At 42.2% G+C, this 25,171-nt stretch overlaps 1 protein-coding gene across 1 annotated transcript in view; it reads right to left on the bottom strand.

Annotated features, from left to right (window-relative positions):
• Window positions 1-4,894: 4,894 nt before the first annotated feature.
• The window catches only part of LOC103189158 (bromodomain and WD repeat-containing protein 1), a 43,328-nt gene continuing 23,051 nt past the window's right edge, over window positions 4,895-25,171 (bottom strand). The window contains 18 exon segments of the mRNA XM_007909465.2: window positions 4,895-6,560; window positions 6,563-6,807; window positions 8,535-8,696; window positions 9,418-9,638; window positions 10,824-10,993; window positions 12,145-12,297; window positions 13,234-13,377; window positions 14,295-14,345; window positions 14,525-14,600; window positions 15,236-15,361; window positions 15,848-15,968; window positions 17,068-17,223; window positions 18,117-18,178; window positions 19,279-19,390; window positions 20,404-20,486; window positions 22,258-22,382; window positions 23,431-23,538; window positions 24,654-24,770. Coding sequence (XP_007907656.2) covers window positions 6,063-6,560; window positions 6,563-6,807; window positions 8,535-8,696; window positions 9,418-9,638; window positions 10,824-10,993; window positions 12,145-12,297; window positions 13,234-13,377; window positions 14,295-14,345; window positions 14,525-14,600; window positions 15,236-15,361; window positions 15,848-15,968; window positions 17,068-17,223; window positions 18,117-18,178; window positions 19,279-19,390; window positions 20,404-20,486; window positions 22,258-22,382; window positions 23,431-23,538; window positions 24,654-24,770 — 2,730 coding nt within the window. The 3' untranslated portion in view covers window positions 4,895-6,062.

Raw genomic sequence — 25,171 nt, forward strand, 5'->3', positions numbered from 1 at the left:
CTTCCCACAGAAGCTCCTACTCTTCTCCCCACTCACACACCGCCCCCTCCCCCCCCACCCAAAAAAAAAATCCCAGCTAGAGAACCAACCAACCCCCCAAAAAGTATCTTTATGAGGAAGTCGAAATTAGGATGGGTGTAATCGGGAGCGAGCTACTGAAGCTTATGGGAATGATTTTTCTCTCCCACACCCAGGAGCGGAGAATAGGAGCTTTGTGTGTGTGTGTGTGTGTGGGGGGGGGGGGGGGGGAACACACAGCATTGCAACACAGCTGAAAATGGCACATTAACACCTTCCCCCCCAAAAAAACACATCTTCCAACCTAATATCTTGACTGTACTGTAAATCCAAAACAACTCCACTGCGTCTTATAATGTGTACATTATAAATAACCTTCATACCTGATTTTAACAGTCCTACAAGAATTAGTGTTCCTTTCTCCGGGTATCCTGAGAACCAAACCAGTGGCACAGTCTAACTTCCTAAAAAATGTAAATGTAAATTCACTACTGACGTTACCCCCACTCATGTGTCAATTGGCTAGTTTCACGCTGTAATTTGCCAACCCGTGTTATGTTTTACCGAGTGAATCAAAAGTCCTTACTCCTCGATCCTACAGATGTTCAAACTGCATGGTATGTTAAGTCACGTACACATATCAACTCGGTGACAAAATCTTTCACGAGCGGGAAAGGCATCTTCCGTAAATAACTGCACAGTCTCTTACCAATGTTGTCTTTTTTTTTTAAAAAAATATTAATCATTAATACCTCTACGAGTAAGGTCTTCTGATTCATTGGCCGGGCTGTGCTGTCATCCGCAGTGCCCTGGAATACTGCGGACTGACCGGCTGGGCTCGGGAACCGGACTGGAGACCGTCACGGGAGGGCTGGCTCGATTCTGACATTCCGTTGCCACACACGTCACCTCGGAGCCAGTTCAGCTCCCAACGAGACCCCGCTTACCTGTTGTTGCGTTGGCAGCAGCTGATGATTTTACACGCGAGGCAAGATTGAAGTCGGCCAGAGGGTTAGTGCAGGAAAAGCAACTGGGGTAACAGGGCACTTAGTGTCAACTGCATTCTGCACAGACTTAGGAATCTTGTCCCGGTCCCTGGGCGGTTGTTGAAGACAGGTGTGACTGTAGTTGTGATTTACTCACAAACAAACTGCGTGGTATAAAGTGATGGGTGGACAACAAGAAAGCCACCCCCCTCCTACCCCTCTCCACCCCCCACCCCCTGGGGCCCAGCGATTGATTAGTTAATAGGAGTGCTTCAGAAACGTGTTCTTACATTTGGTAAGAAGGGCGGGGGGGGGGGGGGGGGGGAGGAAAAAAGCGCCACGGCAATGAATTCTGTGGAACCGCTCAATACTTGAGCTCGGAACGCATACTATCCCTTCTGTCTGAAACGGTTTAGCAACTGAGACGCTTTCACTGAAGCCATCAGTACAATTCATGCGAACAAAAACTCGATCTCTGCAAGCACTTTTGCCCAATCTCCGAACTATTCGCTGCGAATGAGCGAGGGACACAAAACAAGAGGAACAAACTTATACCTAATTGCTGCATTTTCAATTTGGTGCTCCAAGGCATTACATGATGGGAATAAATTACCCGAGTGTCAGTTGATAACTGAGGTACTTTTAACACTAATGCAGGCACTCAGCTTTGTTCTTTTAAGTAACGTGGTTACATTCATCACTGATTTATCTCAACTATAATAGCAGTACTTTTGGCATCTCACTTGGAAGCCTTTTTGCTTCATAGAAATGATAGCAAAAAAAATGGTGTTCTTAGCAAAAAGAGATCTCTCTCAACTAGAAAATTAAACCGTGGTGCAAAGCATCGCAGGCTACAAATTAATTGTAGTTTTTTTTAAAATTTAAAATTGTTCCAATGTATAGATTTAGCACCATTCTCTCTCCTCCTCTCTCTTCCCTTTCTCTCTCGCTCTTTCTCTCTCTGCTCTCCTGGCCTCAAACCCATCTGCAAGACTATTAACACCGTAAAACAGGTCAGGCGCTTCACTTACATAACACAATTCAGAGGTGGAAGATAACTCAAGAGATTAATTTTTCAGAAAGCAGATCTCCGCATCCTTTACCATTCCCTACCTCCTCCAAACATTCCAACCACCACTCCCGCTACCCCCCCCCCCCCCCACCACCCGAAAATTAAAAATATATCCATCCATAATCCTGGCACATGCTTCACTTTGGAAATAGAACACAGTACATAAGGGGGGGTGGGAGGGGGGCGGGGAAGTGTCCCACTATACTGAACTGAAATGAGTAGCGTTTCAAAGCAATTCAGAAAAGGTTCCTGAGGACAACTGCTACTTGATAGATAAGATTTTCCCCTACCGCCCACCCCAATCCAACATCACTGTGGGCACAGACAAAAACTAAAGGCACCAAAATGTTCACAGAAGAAATCCACGCAGATGACTGTGGATGAACTGAAAAGGTCACTTCTGTTTTAAACGTTTGTATACACTGCATCTTTCGGAACCAAACTGCTGCTGCTATCAGAAACCCCTTCTCACACCCCAAGTGATGCCAGGAGCAAACTCCTCATCTCCCAGATCGACGGCCTATTATGCCCATGAAAACCTAAATCACTTAAAGGTAAAATTTCTGCGCTTTTGAGTATTTCGGTGGCTTACCCCCCCAGGTAGTGTGTGCTTTGAACGATCAAAAGGGAACGATGCAAGAAGCCAAACAGAGTGCAAGTGGATCAATCAATCGCCATCTCTGAAGAATGGTGCTGGGATTAGCCAAAAAATTTATCAGCGTCTTGAGATTCACCATTTCTGTGTTTTTTTCCCTTAATAATAATAATCCTTTCATTTGATATAGCGCTTTATCATACCGTTGAGACGTTTCAAAGAGCTTCACAGAATATACTGTAAATTGAATGGACTGGAGAAGGGCAGCAACCAATTGCGCACATCAGTGTCCCCCTCTGGAAGAGATTATTACCTCCAGAATAGTGATCGACTAACAACCAGGTGCCTAGTGACTGCTAGGTCACACAATGTGGAGGCGTGTGGAGTAAGGAAACTTGCCTACTGTTTCGCCCAGCCCGGAAATCAAACCTGGGTCCTCTCATTTATGAGGCGAGTGCGCTAACCAATGCACTGCAGGACTTAACAGGGTGGGAATGAAGATATTTAATTTCATCATGGCCAAACAGCCACTCTCTCTCTCTCTCCGAAGTGTCCGTACTGCACAAAGGAGAGCACTCGGGTCAATCGGATCGAGCTAACCAAAAATCCAAAGGAAAGTAAGACCCAGACGTTTTCTGGGTTGATTCTTGAAATTTGTCTCTTTTCTTTCAAAATAAAAAACCTCAAGTACAATTCAAATGCGACGTAAAAAGACCCAAAAAAATACTAAAAGCAAATCAAGAGTTTTAAGTGACGAATAGAAAAATAAAATAATCTATGAAAACACTTTTTTTTACAACACAGTACACTTCGTAGCGGCTGTCCACAGGACGCAAAAGGAGTATTCAGTTTCTGAACCATTCAGCGAACTCTCCGATAGGTACATCTTCACATTATTACACACAAAGTACAAACCAATAACCAGCACTAAATTGTTAAAGTTCTACACTTTTATTTAAAAAAATAAATTTGTTCTCCTTCCAATTACTAAATCGATTTAAGCCCCAAAAATTCATATCGTATTTTTGTGTTCGCGTAAAAGTGAATTTGCACGAGCTTTATTGGAGGGATCGATACTTTGTAGGATTTCTCCCAATGATTCGCTGGGTCATTGCGCTGCATTGCAGCCCAGAAAGGTGCTGGTTCAATACCTGGTAAATTCTAAGTTAGCCAATCTCAACTGGAGCAGTGGTGAGATCACAAATGTGCCCTGGACAGGAAAGGAGGTGTAGGAGAAGAGGGAGGGGGGGGGGGGGTAGTCTAGGCTCCTGCTACTAACCACAATCCAGTGACTGTTGCTGCAAAGTGCATTGTGCAGATGTCAGGCGAGGACACGATCTCTCTTTCCCCCCCCCCACCACCCCTTCCCATCAAATAACATCAATGGCAAGCTATGCAGTTTTAGCTGGTCAGACTCCAGCAGTTACCCCCAACGCACACTCTGAAAATCCCCAAGCCTTGGCTCTTGCCGACCTGTGCCTAATACTTTTCAGAATTAGGTGAGCAGGATGAGTCCCTCCAGGGAGGGAGTGCGCACTCCATTCCGACAATCTATCTCTGGGATTTTCATGTGTAGGTGGGATGCGTGGAATTCTCAGCTTGGTTTGGATACTCTGAAGCACGGTGATGGGTTTCCACGGGTGTCAGACACCCGGCTGACTGCTTCCCCCACCACCCAAGTAAATCAAATAACCTGCTGAGAACTCATTGGGCAGATGTATCATTGGGAGGCTTGCCTTCAGCATCGCCTTCAGGTAAAATAGGGGAAGTTGTTCCTGAAAAGTAGTCAGAGGTGGTGGTGGGGGGGGGTTCTCTAATGGTAAAATTGATTTATAATCTCTTTCATATAAAAAAGGTTGTAATATTTTACACAATTTTGTTTGGGCAAACCAAGTCCCCAAGAGTGTAGGTACCGATGTTGTCACGCTGACATGCCAGTGTTTGGGCACGGAGTTAAGGCACATTATGCCCAAAAAAGACCTGGTGGAAGATAGTTGCATAACTGTTCCAAAATGAACTCATATTGAATAACATGCTGAGCCCAAGTCGCTGAAGTTTGAAATCAAAGGTATAGAAATAAAATTCTCCATGAAGAAAAGGAGCATGGTTAGCATGATTCATTCCCTCGCATCCAGAGCTAAACAGAGGCTACTTTTTGAACCTGTAACTTCAACATAAATCGAGTCAGTACTGCAATGGCCACCTCCGACCCCCTTTTTTTTAAAAAAAAAGTGGAAAAAATTTAGGAATAATTTATGCAACAGTAAGCCAGCAGTATATTAAATCAACATATTTTTCTTCGCCTCTCCCCCCACTCCGTCCCCACCAAACCAGAGGAGGAAACGGCTGGCTCATCTGACGTAGTCAACTGTTGACCACTCACTAAGGAATTTGTTTTTAATGTATAAAAGTACTAGTGGGTAGAAATTTCACTCCGGCCTATGATTTACTCTATTCACACAGCATTTTAATGCATTCAGAATTTTGGCAAATTTGAAAACGCGGCTTTAAATTTTGAAGCACGGTTTTCTGCATATTGCTTTAAGAGCTGCAGAAAAACAACTTCAAAGTCATTCTGGACGATCTAAATAGCTACAGAAATCTATACTCCCCCGGGTGGAATTTTCCCCCATAGATTTACTGCCAGGTTAAAACCTCACACAGCAAAAAAAATAGGGAATATTGGGGCCTAATACACCAAGAGTTTTCTAATCATTTACAGGCTTTTGTGCAATATAGTACACCAGTTTTTAACAGAATATTGGAAGTCAGTTTCCCCCTCACTCCCCCCCCGCCTCCCCACCCCCAACACACATACCCAAGAACTCCCTAAACTGGCATTAAAAGTCACACGTGGGGTCTTGGTCGAAACAAAATATTTTTGATCACAAATTCAATCAATGCAATGTGGTCGTCAGGAATCCAAGAGAAAAGATGATAGAACGCGGCAATGTTTTCTTACTTACTGTCGTAATCCGGTAAAAGTTTCAATGCAAAAGTCACTTTTGTTTTGAACACTGAAGAGATGAAAGGGAATTTTTTTTGTTTTGTTTGCTGTTCTGTTGGCTTAAAAATACATGCAAGGCAGCAAAATAAATACTCTCTAACTGTAGTGCTTAAACAGCAAACAAAAACTGAGCTGCACGCCTCCCTCCCCCCCCAGTGTGGTCCACGGACACCAATACACTGGCCTTTTTGCAGCTGGGTTATTATGCGCTGTGACGATAATGTCCTTTAAAAGGTTTGCAAAAATCAAACATGATTCCGTAACCCCGAACAGCCCCCGCTACGCCAAAGAAAAGAATGAAATTCAGAAAAATATAAATATAATCCCTGAAATTGAGAGAAATAAATTTCACAGTGGTATATCACGCCAACGGATGGCTGCTTCTCAGTCTCTTACTCGCACGGGAATCCGTCGCGCCCGCCCTGACCTGGACACGGCTAAATTGGCAATCTCATTGTGTAAGAGGCTGTCAGTGTCTGAATCATCGTCGTCGTATCTGACAGTCCTTCTGCCCTGATTTCTGGTCTTTATGGCAGAGGATCGACAAGCTCGATCTCGCTTTGCAAAATCAGAGTCCTTGTCATCATCATCATCATCATCCTCCTTCTCCTCATCATCGCTGTCCACAATCTTTTGCCGCTTCCTACTTTTTAACCGACTGGTGACTTTCGAGGCTGCTGCTCTGGACTTTGCTTTCCTTCTAACCCGGTTCACTTTCCCTTTCTTTACTTTTGCCTTTGCTTTTACATTGTAGTCACTGTCCAAGTCCGAAGCAGACGGGGATTCCGAGTCTGTCTGGGATTGCAGCTTGGAGCTGGAACCCGAGCTTTTTTCACTCTTGGAACTCCTGCTGCTACTGGAGCCAGATTTACTGTCCTCCTCACACTCCTTGCTTCAGAGGGAGAGTCCTCATCCTCGGAAAGACTTGAAAACTTTCTTTTCCTAACTACGCTATTTCTCTCTTTCTCCTGCTCGGAACGGGACTCATTATCATCATCATCACCACCACCAACACCACCACCATCTTCATCGTCATCAGAGTCACTCAAGATCTTGCGTTTCTTCGCTGCAGCGCTTAGACGGGGCACTTTCCTGTGCCCGTTTACCTGAGGACCAACTGTCGCAGTTTCTAAAAGAGGGGCAGAAAAGCAAAACACTTAAGAACACAAGAACATAAGAATTTGCTAGACGGAAGACGACAAGGTCCTTCCAGTCCACCTTCCAGCATCCTGGCATGACACGTCATGTCCCCAAACTATACATTGAATCCTGAGATGGTATTTGCCAACAGAAATCTATCTAATTTGTTCTTGAAAGAATTGATCGACACTTTACGCTTTCACTGTCTCTCTTGGGAGCCCGTTCCATACATTTACTGCTCGCTCACTGAAGTAATGTTTATGCAGATTTGTTTTGAATTTATCTCCTTCAATCGTAAGCTGTGTCCTTTAACCATTTGATAATTAACACTGACTGTGCAGCAATTAACAAGAAAAAGAAAAGCAAAACGGCAAAGCTTACACTTGATATAGAGCCTTAAACCCCTCAAAATAGCTTCACAGGTTTCATTTTATAATAATAATCCTTGTATTTGATATTGCGCCTTATCACGTCGTTGAGATGTCTCAAAACGATTCACAGAATATATTGTAAAGTGGACTGATGGCCTATTTTGTGGGCAAAACAGGATAGCCATTTGCACACAGCAATGTCCCACAAACAGTCGTGGATTGAGTGACCACATTTTTTTTTATTGGGGGAAGGGGGGATTATTATTCCCAGAAAGTGATCCGTCAATTTACTAACAACCAGGTTCCTACTTACTACTAGGTAACCGAGGAGTGTGGAGTAAGGAAACTTGCCGAAGGTTTCAGCCCAGTAATAGAACCCAAGTCCTCTCGCTTCTGAGGCGAGTGCTCTAACCACTATGCTGTGGGACATCACTTTAGTGTAATGACTGCGCATTTGTAAATGAACGAACTAAATTACCCATCTGATACAGAGACAGTGCCACCTTTCCTTCCGAAGAGGCAGAAATGGTGTCAGAGTAAAAAAAATGGATAAATAAAATTGAACGTTCACTTTGAACTCCAGAGTTGTTTTCAAATAGATCAATATATTGAGATTAACATCATGGTTCCCTTGCCTTCCCACGTTCTACAACTTACATTTCAAAATCCAAAGCCATACAAAATGTTATTGTAAATCCCAGCTAGTAAAAGTTCACTCAGAGCAACGTTTCCAAGGATGGGTTTGAGCATAATAAATATGTACCACTATGGGAGGATGTCCCAGGGAGCTGTGGCAGATGGCCGAAAGCGCGGTCAAAGAGGAAGATGGGGCGGACTTTGAAGGAGACTAGAGAAAGTGCGAGTTGAACCGACTCTGGGAATGGAGCCAGAGAGTGGGGGCTGAAAGCTCGACCATCGATGGTGGGGTGGGTAGGGGGCGTGAAGCAAATCACTGCCCATTGAGAGATGATAAGCTCGGGGAGCCAGGCGGGTCCACAGTACTTCAGGGCACTGCTGATGACAGCCCAAGCCATCAGCAGGGCGGAAGGGCAGACCAGTCACTGGGGGCGCGGGGGGCAGGGATTCTTCCCACTCAGCTCATGTTTGCCCTCCAAGCCAAATCCCTAATGGGTATGATGTTCCTAGCTGGACAAGCAGCAGAAACACTATCAGCAGAGTTTGTGTATTCTAGCCTGGACATGACGAATGCATGTATTAGGGTCTTGGTGTGAGGTTTAAAGGACAGTCGAGAGTCAAACAAGTCACCCAGGTTCCACACAGATTTGGCAAGGTGAAGCATGTCATCCAAATAGTTTGATGCCTTCAGTGGGCCATTCACACTCACCTGGCTTTTGTCTTGATAACACAACAGGGTTTCTTGTCCTACTGTTGTTAGCCACAGACTCTGTCAGGGAGCCATTCTGTGAATTTGGAGAGGAGGCAGTAGATTTCACAGTGCCTTCATTCTCTTCCGCAGAACTTGAACTCGATTCTTCACTATCTGATCCTGGAAGAGATGAGAAGAGATGAGAACATAAGTATTACTGGCAAAAGAAGACCAAGCTCCACTAGTTCGCCTTCCACCATCCTGGCAGTTGCATGCATGTATCAAGTCCCAAACTATATAGTGTATCCCAAGATATTATTTCCTAATAACAACAAGATTACATTTGTATAGCGCCTTTCATGTCAGGAGGACATCCCAAGCATTTCAGACCCGAGCTGAAGTCAGGGAAGGAGAAGGGAGGTGATCGATGGTATGGTCGAAGAGGAGGGTTTTGAGGCGGGACTTGAAGGAGGCTAAGGAGGGGGCGAGGCGGAGTGACTGGGGAATGGAATTCCAGAGGTTGGGGGCAGAGTGGCTGAAGGCTCTCCCAGCAATGGTGGGTCAGTGGACGTGGAGCAGGCCAGAGCTGGCTGAGCGGAGGGAACGGGCGGGTTGGTAGGGGGTTAGGAGGGCGAGGACCAGCATCTTGAACTGGATCCTCTGAAAGATAAGGGAGCCAACGGAGTCGGGCGAGAATGGGAAAAGATGGGAAATCTATCAGAAATCTATCTAATCCGCATTCATTATACAACAAGCTACTGGCTTCCGTGGAGTTTTTTTGCATAAAAAGTACTCAAAATAGTATTGTTCAGACATAAGTTAAAAATGTTAAGATAATTTCAAGGCTAAAAAGAGAGAAATTTCAGGCGTACAAACTCGAGTCAAATTGAAGTTTCCTCACCTGACGATGAAGCCGCTGACCCATTGGGGATGTTCAGTAAATTTGTTCTCGGCCTCATATTCCTGACCCTGTACAATGGGGAAGAATGTTCGGAAGCTTCGCTGGAGGCACTATCCCCAGGACTGCTTGTGCTGTTCCGAGATAAACTCAGTGAGGTAGATCTGGTAGCGATAGGTTCCACTTTGGCCTGAGGCTTTATTGGTTTCCGTTTTCGTTCAGGACTGCAGAAAGCATGAAACGAGTAAACCTCTCAGCAATCTGAAACTAAACCTCTCAGCAATCTGAAACTAAACCTCTCAGCAATCTGAAAGTAAACCACTTAGCAATCTGAAATGTCACTTTCTACTTCATGGGAGATAGCTGGACGACACAATATACATAAGATACAATTTCACGTTTGGGAGGCCATCTCAAAGTGCTTCACAGTGCTGGTTGGGCACATACCCAAACAATGGTGGCATCTCCTACAATATTCATTCCTGGCTCTCTTGGCAATGTAATTTGACAACGCCTCTCAAATGCACAGTACTTTCGAACATCACTGTAACAAATCCTGTTTATAACAAACCTCCAATTTGAACAATCCCAACAGCAAAACCAGATTTTTGCACCTCTTTGGTGGCCAAACCCAACTATAGTGAACACCCTGATATAACAATCGTTTCTCCCCACACCAAGGGGGTTCCTTATAGTCAGGTTCGACTATTTCCTAAATGACTTTTTCTCATCCTCTCCTTGGTGTCCATTTTTCTTGTGAAGTGATCAGTAGTTTTTACTGTTGTGCAGTCTATACAGCAACACCGCAGCACTACTGTCATCTTCCTACTCACATTCTCCCCAGAAGGCCATCACTGAGAGAAAAATTGTCCCATGGCATAGTGGTTCTCACGCTTGCCTTGCAAGTGAGAGGATGCGGGTTCGATTCTTGGGCGGGGGAAATAGTAGGCAAATTTCCTTAATCCACACACCTCCGTTTACCTAGCAGTAAGTAGGAACTCAGTCGCTTTCCAGGGGTAATAATCCCCCGCCCCCACAAAAACAATCACTCAATCCACAACCGTTTGTGGGACACTGCTGTGCACAATTGGCTGCTGTGTTTTGCCCACAAACTAGTCAATTGACTTTACAGTATATACTGTGACGCGCTTTGAGACATCTCATCAACACGATGTGACGCTATATCAAATGCAAGGATTATTATTATTAAAAATGATGCTTTAAGAAAGAAAGCCTTCCAGCCAGTGATGAGGCATTGCCGGTGGCTGGGGTATCAAGCTGACTGACCAATCTGAGCCAAGTACAGCACAGCCTGGAGACATAACAGTATGGATTAAAAATATATCTATGTTATGTGATGAGCACTGGTAGAAGTCTATTAGAAATAAGTTGATGCACAAATAGCGTACCTGGAGGCTCGGCTACTCGACCGGGAAGCATCAGAACTGTGTGGACGCTTTTTGTACCTCTGTTTACGTTGACATCTTTGATGGTATTTGAGGGCGGTTCTGTAATCGGAGATGATCGTTCGGATTTGATCCTCAAAATATGCAGACAGCCTCAGAGTCATGCTGTAAATCTGCAGACATGTTAGAAGAAATTACTGTAAATGGGGGGAAGGAGGGAGTCAAAAGTGTTATAATACAACAACAACTTGCATTTACATAGGGCCCTTCACACCTGAAGGCTTCTGAACGCTTAACTTCAATGGAGAGCTATTTCCCAATTAACATTGGAGAGCTTTCCCTCCACTGTTAATTCTTCCTATTATTTTCAAAAAATAAGTGTACAAACATGCACAGCTACAAACTGATTTGACACAAAGCTAAAGGGAAAAGCAGCAAGTGTGTTCATATACGCTGTTCATTTGAGCTGAAATTTTTAACTGGTTTTAGACCTTACATATTGTAGGAGATGCCACCATTGTTTGGGTATGTCCTGTAACTTGGGTGCTCATCCAGCACTATGAAGCACTTTGAGACAGCTTCCCAAGGTAAAAGGTGCTGTATAATATATCTGGAAGACATACCTTATGAATTTCACGAGCGTCTGCATTCAGACTAATTTATACAATCTATGAGCCAACCACATTTAAAAAAAAATGGACCTCTCTCCTCAAAGCATTCAACTACTTTTCTGCCTCGTGGGGAATGGCTCCATCAGCAACCCTCTGGGATTTTGCTCAAGTAATTTTCAACATATGTACCGTTAGAGTATTAGACTGTCTTCAACCTCAGAAAACATTGCATCAAAACTTGCTTCTGCCTTTATCCAATTTGCACACGTGTGTTTGCCACAAAGAATTGGGATGAGGATTGAGATTTCTGACCAACTTTTCCCTCCCTAACTATTTGCGCGGAGGTCAGCCACGACACCTGCTCTAGCTTAGCAAAGTAAGAATTGAACCCAGCACCCATACAGTCTGTCCTTATAGTTTAGCTACTCACTAGTTAAACTCACTGAGTGTTAAATTCAGTTCATCTCAAATCACTAATCACTAAATGCAAACCCTTTTCAAAATGAAGCACTCATGTTCTCTGCATCTCAAACAGAAAGCACAATTCCACATATTTAATAAGTCAGTGAAAATAGCTTTTTTTTTAAAAAAAACTAAATTAATTGCTATCAACATCTGCATTATTGCAGCATTCGACTACCAAGATGGTAGAAGGTGAACTAGATGAAAGTTGTCTTTTTTCGTCTATCAATTTCTATGTTCCTAGAACTTACCTTAGACTTTTTGTTGGGCGAATAAGCTTTAGCATTGCTGAAGATTAATCCGACATCTTTGCTAATTTCCATGGGACTGTCATAGCTCAATGCTTCTAACGATTCTTTTATAGTCCCCAGGTCCATTGGAGTGTCTATAATGTCCCTATAATCCTGGATGCAACCATGAAATATTGAATAGGTTAGGAAGGCAGACATCTCAGTGTAACTATGCATGTCATAAGAAAAATTACCATGTATATGAAAATATTAAACAATCTGCATTGGTGATCTAAACTGAAAGGCACAAACATGAATCTTTCAAGTAGGAATTCAGACCAGAATTTAAATAGCTAAATTATGCTTTTTTTAAAATAAAATTTACAGAAACATCAGTAAGATGAGTTTTAGAAAGCTTTCAAAATGCATTAACAGACAGGCAAATCTTGCTGTGAAACGAATCATGATAAAACTAGTTTAATTTTTTTCCACAATAAACTGTGAACTAAGTGATCAAATTATTATTTTTAAAAAACATTTTTGTTAACAAAGCATCCATAACGCAGCTTCACTGCAGTAACCTCTAACCCCGAGTGAAGCATTTGTCCGCTCGAATGTTCAGCCCTTAGAGAAATGTTATCGGGCATCTCAATTAACATGTCCTTTCAAAGATTATGTTTTCTGCTGTGGGAAAATGAGCCTAATTAAAGTTTGTAAAACTAATGCTTGGAAAACGTGAACCTAAGGTTAGCAGTTTGAGCGTCAAAATAGTTCCTGTAAGACGGGGTAGGACAACTGGCGGCTCGCGGGCCACATCCGGCCTTGGGGATGATTTCCTCTGGCCCGCGAACCATGTCCAACTACATTGGCTGACGAGCAAATACAGGCGACACACAGGCCCCACGCCAATCAGGAGACGGTCACCAGGGACTCAGGTTCTGTCCAGCAATCAGGATAAAATATTACTTATGTGGCCCGCCGAGGTTTCTCAAACTCAGCATCCAGCCCTCAACAACAACAAATTACATTTGTATAGCGCCTCTCAGGTTGGGAGGAGGTCCCAAGGGCATCCTACAAGAGGTTGAACTGCAGAAAATAACCAGAATTTACCGGGTATTCAAATAGGTCCACAGGCTGCCTGAAAGGTTCAGAGTCTTCACACTGAAAGAGGATCTCCACCAGCTCCTTACACTGTGTCTTCCACGCATCGATGTCATAGTTTACTTCCCGCCTTGAATTGCGCCTGATTCGCTTCTTTACATAGAAACAAAAAATTATTATCCTTCCTCACCAGACACAGCCTTATGCAAAACCTACACCGAATAGTCACACTCAAAATAATAATCCTTGCATTTCATATTGCACCATAACACGTCGTTGTGACGCTTCAAAGCGCTTCACAGTATATACTGAAGTGGCTTGACTATTTTGTGGGCAACATGGCAGCCAGTTTGTGTCCCATAAACAGCCATGGAGTGATTGACCAATTTTATTTGGGGATTTTTTGGCTAGGACACCGGAAGAGAGAAACTCCCTTGTCTTTTCGAATAGCGCCATGGGATCTTTAACGTTCACCTGAACAGGCAGACATGATCTCAGTTTAACGCTTCATACAAAGGACAGCACCTCTCAACAACGTGATAAGGCGTCATATCAAATGCAAGGAATCTATTATTATAAATGGCAGCCATTGATAACAACGGCTGAGAATCAAAACCCAAGTCTCCAGCAAAGGAGCCATGCCCACTAAACTACACAATCTTATTTTAATTTTTTTTTGTTTGGACAGTGGAAGCATAAACCATTACCATGTAATAAATAAACCTATATGACAAAACTTATATAACACAATATATAAGCTTATACAAGGGACTCCCCAAAAATAATGTCTCCTCTCTATTTTCTCAAAATCTTTACAAAAATTAACATAGACACAAAAGAAGCATTTTTAAATACACCAGCGCAGTTATTTTCCCCCACAGAGTCACCATCATGATCTTGTGGCATTGTGGAACCAGTGCCAGTATGCCGTTACGGCAAAATGATGTGCAAATGGCCTTTCCGGTTTCCTTGTGAAACACGGTTAACATTCATGGAAACGCCGAGCACAAACTAAATAGGAGGCATTACTTTTGGGGTGTTTCTCGTATAAGATATAAACCTTTACTCACTCTTCTTATGACAGAAGTCCCTGGAATATTAACATCAGTCGTGTCATCTTCCTAAAATAGGGAGTCGAAACAAAAATCACTCTCATTTACAAGCTTTCTTTATAAACTTTACATTTAAATGCACAACCCATCAAAAATTCCACATGAACAGTCAATCGTACGACTTGGAAACTCAAAACAGTTATGCCCGTTTTGTCACCTTTATCAACATTTTAAAAACTTTTTTGTACCTCGTCCTCTTGAGAATCCAATTCACTATCCTTCATGTCCTGCCAAATTTGTAAACTATCCGTGCAATCTTTATTTCTAGAATAAAACAAAGTGTATTTAGAATAGTTTGAAGTTCGGCAAACAATTGGCTTTTGTTTTCTCTGAGCCCACATTCACTAGGAAACAGAGTCGAGGCTCTCCAAGCTCAGTTAAACAAGATTCTTATAGTCAGTAGTCTCTGGACCCTCAGTCTAGGCTAGACTCAAGCAAACATACAGAGGTGAAAGAGCAGCATGCTTCCACCCAAACTATTCAGGTGGTTGGCACAGAAAATAAAATCCCTGCACATGCACAATAATAATGAACAACATCATTTTTATGGCAGATAATGATCCATTGCTATGTTTGGTACCATATCTTCTGTAACATGGATGGAGTGAGGAGGCCAAATGCATCTGACAGCTTGTTTCAGCTCCTCCGCAGTCTCATATCGCTGTTGTATACCAAGGGGCGTGAGGACTTTGTGGACACCCCGTAGATTGTCTTTAGGCAATGGTGGTGACGGAAAAGCACTTTCTCACATAGGATTTAAGGACAGACAGAGAGGGAGGAAGTTCCAATGGGTGGGAGCACTCTCAAGACTAAGCAAGTGCTATATCGTCTTAAGTTGTGAAAATATTGTCACTGTATTGGGATTCATTGTATTAAGAGTAAGAAATCACAATACTTACTCGATGAATTCAAGCAATGGGTCAGTAATTCTCCTAGCAGATCGTACAATAGGGCTTTCAGGTTCATTGAAAGTCCTAGCGTTATGTTCTATGTATCTCACTTCCCACAATAATGAAGAGATCCTCCTGCAGATAAGGGTATTCAGATTACAGCTTCAACAATTTTGCACTCTGGTTACTGTAAACCTAACTGCTGCACACATATCCAGGTAAGAAACGTGTCTGGCTATGAAATAGCTCTTTAATAACACACCGCATATCAAGACGCAAGACCAAAGCACTGTATTCTTGCACATACCCAAAAAAAATTTTTTTTAAAAAGTCAACATTTCCCTTTATCTGATAGTTATAGCGAGGAGCCGGGTTCAATTCCACTTTACAATATAATCTGTGAAGCGCTTTGAGACGATTCAATGATGTGATAAGGCTCTATATCAATGACAAGTGTTATTATCTGATGGCAGCATAATAGTTTTGGAAAGACTATTTTAACATTCACCACCTCTATAAAGTGAGAATTCAGTGAATGCCAACAAACATGTGACAGTATCTAAACCAGTTACTGAAAGTAACAAGCAACATTTTGTAATTATACCTTAAAAGGTCACATACCTGTAAAATCTGTTGACCAGTCTCTTCCTAATAGTGCTGAGGTCAGACAGGTAGGCAATCACCAAACAGTACACAGGATATGCATGAAGATCCACAGGAGCATTAAAAGGGGTTGCGATATCTGTTAAAATAAGTTCGTATAGCTCAGGTCAATTTTCAGCAGCAGTGAATTAAGACCTATTCCTATGGAAAAAAAACTTAAGTCAACAACAACTTATATAGCAGCCCCTTCACACAGGTTAGTGTCTCGGAGCACGAGTCTAGGATGTCGATCCAGTGCAAATGGCGGCGGGGGGGGGAGGGATTACATTGGCGGAGGTGCCATCCTTGGGCAGGTTCTGTCTGTTCAGGTGGATGTTACAGATCCTTTGCCACGAACTGTAAAGAGAAGATTTCTCCCAGTGTCCTAGCCACCAATCCTCCCAATAAACTTGGTTAGTTACATCATGACTGTTTGTGGGACAGCACAAATTTCCACAGCTGAATGTCAGCAAGACTGAAGCCATATTTATTGGCTCCTGTCAACACCTTCTCTCAATCCTCTCACTCGTTTTCAAATCCTTTCATTCCCTCGCACATCCCTACCCATCCGATTTACTTACCCCTCACTCCACCACCGCTGCCTCCCTTCGCCTGGCTCCGGCCTCCTGTTCGTCCCTTGTCCCCTCCACCATCAGTGGCCATGGCTTCAGCCACTATGCCCCGAAACTCTAGAAGTCTCTACCTCAATCCTCTCCTTTTCCGCCTCCCTCCCCACCTTCAAATCCCACCTAAAGATCTCCCTTTTTGATTGTGGTCACCTCACCCCAGCCACTCCCCCTGGCTCAGGGTCAGACTCCAGCACATCAAACTCTCTGGGACACTACCCGGCATGAAGGGCGCTATATAAATGCAAGTTGTTGTAGTAAATTGTCTGCAATGTTTGCTTACCAAAGCACGGTCACTACACTTTAAAGTAGGTTTTATTTGGGTGACATGATAAGGCGAAATATTAAATGCGAGGACTTTTATGGAGAAACAGAGGGTTTACTGTCAGTCTCGATTCTGCTAATGGTATGAGCGACCAGCAGCCTAGAAAATAGTTTCGGTTCAAAGATGAATTAATTCGCCATAAATTCTCAGACAAAATGCACTGATGCTAACATCATTTGATGTCCACACTCCAATTATTAGCAATAATCAGATTGAAGTACGTTATGACAAAGTTCTACAGCACCTACCAAGTGTCAGAAGATCATCAATGCCACTGATGATGCGTTCACATTCTTCATCTCGTGACCTTTCGCCCCACTCTCCCTCCTGAGGTTTGTACAGCAAAGCTTCTAACTCTTCGACCGTCACAGGAACACTCGAGCCAGGGTTTTTGGGATACATTGCTGGAATTGAAACAGACCCATAAACAAATCAAACATTATATAGCAGCTTCACTTCTTCACAAATGATATGGGGAAATGGAAATTTTTATTACAAACCATGGAAACCAATTCTCATCAGGAACTGGTTCACATTCACATTTTTACAGTAAAAGTTAACAAGCCTAGATAAACTCTTAGATGAGGAAACAGTGTCTCGTAGCAGAAATGATCTCACATTAAGAGACTTAAAATTTTAAATAGACATAGTGAACCTTGCACAGGCTTTTGAGATAACTAATAAGCAGATATTTCAATAGAGGGTCGTTTATTCATTTAATCTTTTGTGTCTGTGTGAGCCAGCTGAAGGTTCAGTCGTATTATTCTAGCCACTTTTTCCCCTCTCCATTATATTGGACAATATAATGCATTTTTATTAATTAAGGCTGCTTGGTAATAATAATAATAATCCTTGCATTTGATATAGCGCTTTTCACGTCGGGAGGACGTCCCAAAGCACTGCACAGAACACACTGTAAAGTGAATTGACTGTATATTTGTGGGCGAACGCAGCAGCCAATTGCGCACAGCAATGTCCCACAAACAGTCGTAGATTGAAAATGACCAATTTATTATTGTTTTGGTTTTGGAGAGATTATTATTAGGCTCTGTGTGGAGTAAGGAAACTTGCCCAAGGTTTCGCCCTCTGCCTGGAATTGAACTCAGGTCTCTCACTTGCAAAGCGAGTGCTCTAACCACTGAGCTACAGGACTCCACAAAGATAGCTTTATATTATATTATATATTATAGCTGATAATACTTAAAAAGATATGACAATGAAGGTGTTGTTTTCATAATAAGGTGCACTGGGATTTTTTAAAAAAAGTAATTTCAAATGCAATGTATGAACTACTTACCATTTTCAGAAATAGGTTCCATATCCCAAGGACTAAGCCTTTCAATTTCATGATTATCCCAGCTGTGGATAAACACAGAAAATTAAAGCTATTTCCAAATTATGAAGTGAATCTCTAATATTGTCAAATGACCAACTGGTGTCTATCTTCCTTTTTCTGGGCACGGGGGTGAGGGAAGTGGAAAGAGGATGTAAGCAGGGTCTTCTTGGAGTTGAACTGACTAAGGTGACAACAGAATGTCAGAAATGAGTCCACCCTCTGTGACAGCTTCTAGTCCTGTTCCTGAGCCAGGCAGGACTGCAGTATTCCAGGGCACTGATGATGACAGCCAAGCCTGGGTCATCGGCAGGACTTGAAAGTGCAGACCAGTCACTGGGGGCAAGGAATTCTCCCACTCAGCTCCCATTACCCCACAAGACAAAGCCCTAATGGATAGGGTGGTCCAAGCAGACCAGTCATTGGGGGCAGAGACCTCCCACTCAACTCCTATTAACCTTGCAAGCCAAAGCCCTGGGTAGGGTGGTCCTAGCTGACAAGGCGCGGGAAAGCCTGCCAGACAGTGCTCTCAATGGCAAGCTATGCGGCTTTAGCTGGTTAGATTCCAGCAGTTACCCAACGCACACTGGGGTCCCCAAGCATTGGCTATCGCAAAACTGCACCCAATACCTTCCGGAATTAGGTTAACAACATGCGTCCCTTAAGAGAGAGAGCATGCATTTCATTCTAATAAACATCACAGGAACTTCCATATTTTGGTGGAATGTATGAAATTCTGAGTTTGGTTTGCATACTCTTAAGCGTGGGTCATCGGCAGGACTTGAAAGTGAAGACCAGTCACTGGGGGCAAGGAATTCTCCCACTCAGCTCCCATTAACCCCACAAGACAAAGCCCTAATGGATAGGGTGGTCCAAGCAGACCAGTCATTGGGGGCAGAGATGGTGTGGTGATAGGGTTCCACATGTGTCAAGACACCCGGATGAACAAAATTAAACGTCTAATGTTCAGAGAAATCATGGAACAATTATGTCGAGTTCCAACGCCCTTTGCCAAATGGATTAAAATCTGGTCATATCTACAGTGGAATGAGATGCCAAAACCAGAGCTGGGCACTTCAACAGAAAAGAACTATGTTGAGTTTAGATATTGTTCCTTTGAACTTACCAAACAATGTAACACTGGAAATGGCTGTCTGGATATTGCGACTGGTACGGCTCCTGACGTAACACCTTCCCAAACCACCAGGCATCATCTATTATTGACCGAAATTGATCATCTGAAATAAAGCAGAACATGAATTGTACTTAGTTAGATAAAAATAATGATACGGTTCTAACAAAAATATGGTCAACTGCTGCCGACTTCACAGAAACCATACTATTTCGCCCACAAAATACAATCAATTCACCTTACAGTGTATTCTGAAGTGTTGCGAGACATCTCGAAAACATGATAAGTTACAATATCAAATGCAAGGATTATTATTATTATAAAAGCCACAAGTAATAATGATTCAATTTAGTTTGAAGCTCTATTTTGCATAGCAAAAAATGGCAAAATTGTACAATTATGCTACAGCTTAGTGTCTCTTTAAATAACGGGTAGAAAGCCATAACAATTTAGTCACTAAGATTGCTCTTATGAACAAGGCAGTCAAGCCAGGGTAGTTCTGAGACTCTACCCTGCATGGAGGGCGCTATGCAAGTGCAAGGTTGTTGTTGTTAAAGTCGAGGACAATATCAGGAGAAACCTGGGAGCAGGTTATCAGTCAGTAATAAAATGTGCGACCAAAACATTTTCAACTGAAAGGGCAAGATTCAGAAAATATTAACTCAATAAATAATCAGACCCCTCAATTCATTGAATACTCTAGGCACAAACTGCCTTCACAGAATCTGTTCCACATTTTGTATGACTGAAGTAATTCGATCCGAACTGACTGCTCACTTTCTCTCTACTTAGCTCAGGGAAGAGTACTCTTGCTTTAAGAAGCCTTTGCATAAATGCTCTGCGAAAAATCTGGTCTTTCATTCATACAACATTTGCACTAGCAGCTCTGAATTTGTTAAAATATCATAAACTGTTCTGTTCAATAATGTTCTCAGATGCTCGATCCTCATGATTGCGGGTGGATTGTAAAAGACAACATGGATTTTAGTTGAGCATTGTGAGTAGATCTTCAGCCAGATCTCTAAAGACAAGAAAAAGCCAAAAAGCACACAGTAAAAGTAGAGTTATTACTAAGTAAATGCAGAAGATTTCTGTTGGCTAAGGTGAAACAAAACGTACTTGACTGCCAATTCCTCTGCCTTGCTTCATCATAAAACTGACGTAATACAAGGAAATCAATAACATCTGGCATGTCGTGGTACCTGCAACAGAAATAGAAACTTACTGCAATTTCTGTTTTTTTCTTATATGTACATGAGAAACCAAGTGACTGCAAGCGATTAAGTGGGTTAATCTACCTTTGGGGGCACAGCTTCTGAATGCAGCCCAGACAAATGAGTCGAAAGACTCCTCTATCTACCCAGCGGCTTGAGGTTTTATTCCACGAAATTGATTTGGGCAGTTTCCCATTGATGTAGGGCCACAGTACTAAAACTCAACATAATAGACCATAATAGTTTTATCTTGCCCTGTGGTGGATTGTAGATAATATGCCACAAGTCAGTCACAAAATTAGTATTCACAATGAGAGGCCATAAGGAAGGCAGATTTGAAATCAGGAAAAAAAGTGCAGCAGGGGGTGCTTTTTTCTAACTGGGCCCAAATTGAAAGAGATTCAAAGCTGCATTTGGGCAGGGCTGTGTGAGTGCTATACAGTTTCAAACACAAGCTCTACACTTCAGAACATGGAGGGTATTCCAAGAACTTTCCAAGACTTTCCAAGAACAGCTTTGTGCTTGCTGTCACAAGGAACATTCATCCGGGTTTTGAAGCTAGGCTCCAACAGCAAAGGAAATTACAGATATTTCAACTGGAGTAATGCACTAAAGCTTGCCAGACAGCCATATCAATGGCAAGCTATGTGATTTAAGCTGGTTGGACTCCAGCAGTTTCCCAACCCACACTCTGGGGTCCACAAGACTTGGAACTTGCCACCCTGTGCCTAATACTTTCCAGGTGAGCAGGATGCATCCCTCCAGGGAGAGATTGCGCATTCTGTTCCAACAATCTACCTTCGCAATTCCGAGGTGTAGGTGGGATGCATGGAATTCTCAGCTTAGTTTGGATAAGCTTAAGGATGGTGATGGGTTTCTGCATGTGTCAGACACCCAGCTGACCAAGAAAATAAATAAGTATGCACTAAAAGCAAACTGAGTAAGCCGTGGGTAGAGTGAAATGTTCAGAGCCGAGCGCAATAGATAGATTATAAACCGCAGAGACAACATTACAGCAGGGGTTCTCAGTGAAATTAAACTGCTGCTAATATACTAAAGAATGTTTCCAGAAAAGAACATAGACACACACATGGCAATAAAATAACACTTTTCCAAAGGGTCCCCACCACCTACCTATGCATTTATATAAGTTGTTAACGAAATAAACGAAACAAACTTTGGAACACCCAATCTTTACACTGCTCTTAATCTTTCTTAAAAACACACTAAAAGTCACTCGTCAGATAAGGTATTTTTCACAACAGAGAATATCTCCAAATGCTTCACAGGATTCACCGCAGTGAATGATTGAACATTTTGTTGGCAAACGTTGCAGGCAATTTGTGCACAATAGTGACCTACAAACCGCCATGAAGTAATTGACCAATTTTATTAGTGGATTGTTGGGCAGAACACAGGGAGAGACTTACACATCTTTTCAAATTGTGCCATGGGATTTTCAAAATACACTAGAGCAGGTAGAGATGCCTCATCCGAAGGAAGGCACCTGACAACACAGTTCAGCGTCTGAGCACAGAGCCCAATCTGTGAGGCTTGAATTCACAACCCTCCTACCCTCACCCATCTTGATCCTAATGCTCAGCTCGGGTCCAAATCCCTGACTGTCCAGCGCTTAGGGATGTCCTCCTGAGTTGAAAGGCACTATATAAAATGTAATTTGTTGTTGTCAACAGAATATGAAACAAACATTCGGCAACTCAGCTTGACAATATTGTAATGTAAAATGAAAAAGACATACTTCAGAGAAAATGATTTATCAGTAATTTTGCCGGTCTCGTGGTCTATAAAGGCCAGCTTGAGGCAGCACAGTGTAGGAGGACCCACTTCATATTTCAGGCCAACAATTTTTAAGAATTCTTGATCCTATTGAAAACAAGAAAACATTCAAGTTAAATGATTTAAGTCAGCGTTATGAAGCTCTAAGAATAATTTCAGTCAGACATACCAGATACAGTTAACGATACAGAATATGAAGTCCTTTGTCAATACCATGTCATTTAGCATTCTACATTACTGCTTCAGCTGCACAGCCATATTCCTGCAGTCTGTAAACACATTTAACATTTTTCAAGTTCCCTCTCTATTTTACATTCCTCCTCCATACATACCCTTCAAAGAAACATTCCTATTTTCAAAGTCATCAACAACCACAAATTACATGTGTATAGCGCCTTTCATGTCGGGAGGACGTCCCAAAGCCCTGAACAGTCAAGTATTTATACCCGAGTTGCGGGTTGGGATCAGGAGGGGAGAAGGGCAGGGAAGGTGGGGGTAGGAGGATGACTGAAGACACAGTAGAAGAGGAAGGTCTTAAGATGGGCCTTGAAAGAGATACCTAAGAAAGGGTAAACCATATGGAAAATGCAAACACCATAACGAAGGAAAGCACTCCCTCCAAAGTAATTTATTAACTAGTTAAACAACTGAATTACAACAATGCCATTTGTCCGCAAATCAATTGAACTTGTTTCTGCTCAACTGCAATATGCATTATCCTGGAAATAACACTTCCAATTCAGCAGATGCTGCAATATTCAGCTTATGGTACTCATTTATTTATTCACACAATTCACTGCTTTTCTTCACTGTGACCAGATCACATAGTTTTAAGTGCCTGACATTTTTTTGATCAACTGTATTACAGTGCAAAGTGAACATTGAACACTGCATTGTTCTTAAAAAAAAGTGCAACTCCCAGAAGTGCAGATATCACACATTCGCCTTCCACCCTTTTAACTAGAATGTTAAACCAGCATAGGTAAAGATAATACAAAATTTATTAATATTATTATATACCGAATATTATTAAAGGTAATATTAATCCAGAATTTAACTACTGAACTCAAACAGATTGTTTTAACATCCAATTATAAACCTGTAGAGAAGTAAACTCTGCATATAACTTTCTTACCCTGACTTCCATCTTTTGCCACGGTTGCTTGTGTGCATGAATGTTGTATGTATTGGCTTTTTTAACCGCTTCCACATAGGCTTCGTGGCCTTGCCGAAAGTACACAACCTATTAAAAATAAGACTTCTATTTGGTCACAGGTGTTACAACTGCGATGATTAAACACACTAAGTTCCACTAAGTTAAGGGAAGATGCTTCCAAAATTGTAACATTAAAAGTTGTTCAATGAATAGTTTTCATGAGATGTATTCTGCTATGAATCTTCTGTACAATACTTTCAACATAATATTCCTTGCATCTGATATAGCGCCTCATCACGTCATTGAGATGTCTCAGAGCTTCACAAATTATACTGTAAATTGACTATATTCCGTGGGCAAAATAGTACATTTTTATTGATATAGCTTTTTTTTTACAAAATTTGTGTGACTTTGTTCAATTTTTATAAGCTAGGTTTAGTTAGTATGGAAGGACTGCTGATGCTCGTTTTGTGTTGAACTTGCGAGATGTACGAGCTCCTGGATGCTTCGTTCCTCAGATAGGAACGCACATACGGGGAGTGTCTACGGCAGCTTGCCCTCAAGCTCAAAGTCTCAGACCATCAGAGCCAGGTAAGGACACTCCATCACTCTCTCATAGGCGCAGACACAGGCGCACACACACACAGGTACAAAACACAGAAGGCTGAGGGTTCCGAGAAACACATACTCCAAAAGATGGCCACAAAGTGTGAAAAAGTCAGGTAAATGGAACTGAATGAATTGTTCTTTCAAAGATAACGGTCCAAATGGACTGCAAAGTTCTGTGGTCCTGCTTATTTAATATGCACAACACATTAAACAATCTAAGCACGGAATTTCACCCACAAAATACACAGTCACTGCACTTTACAATATACTCTGCAAAGCGCTTTGAGACGTCTCAACGACGTAATAAGGTACTATATCAAATGCAAGGATCATTACTATTATTTCACTTGGCTAACCTCTGGTCAAATGGCTGATTTGGCTTCTAGCAGCCAGCAAAAAAGATTAATTCAGCCTAAAAGCACCACACTTTCTTTACTATGCTCTTTAAACACTCTGAGTAGAAAAAGTTTAGTAGCCCAAAATATTATAAAACCCGTTTATTAACGAAGTGTTTAAGGTGGTAAATTTTTTTTTAAAAATTAAAAAGAAATCCCTACTACACATGAACTGAGTAACTCTGCCAACTTCCTTACCTCATCGCCCATTTGTGGAACATAGGGTGACCTGCGTGGTACAGTGTCCGTGATCCATTTAGTCGGACGCCATGCCTCGACACTTGTCCCCTCTCCAGATGGCAAGGGATTTGGTCTCTGCGTTGTGAGGAAGGAAAATAAAATTATACGGTACAACACACACGTAACAAAGGCCACTTTCAAACTCTCTGTGCTCTTGTGTTTTAACCTGCTGAATGTGCAGCCTTTTGTTCAATGAAGAACTTCCAATATATAATAATAATCCTTGCATTTGATATAGCGCTTTATCTCGTCGTTGAGACATCTCAAAACACTTCACAAGATATGCAGTAAAGTGAATTGACTAAGTTTTGTAGGCAAAACACAGCAGCCAATTGCACACAGCAGTGTCCCACAAACAGTTGTGGATTGAATAACCAAATTTTTTTCTAAAAAATGGGATTATTACCCACGGAAAGGGGTCCAACAATAACAATAGACTAATAACCGGGTTCCTATTTACTGCGAGGTAAACAGTC

The sequence above is a fragment of the Callorhinchus milii genome, unplaced genomic scaffold (genome assembly GCF_018977255.1).
Source record: "Callorhinchus milii isolate IMCB2004 unplaced genomic scaffold, IMCB_Cmil_1.0 Scaffold4, whole genome shotgun sequence".
NCBI lineage: Eukaryota > Metazoa > Chordata > Chondrichthyes > Chimaeriformes > Callorhinchidae > Callorhinchus > Callorhinchus milii.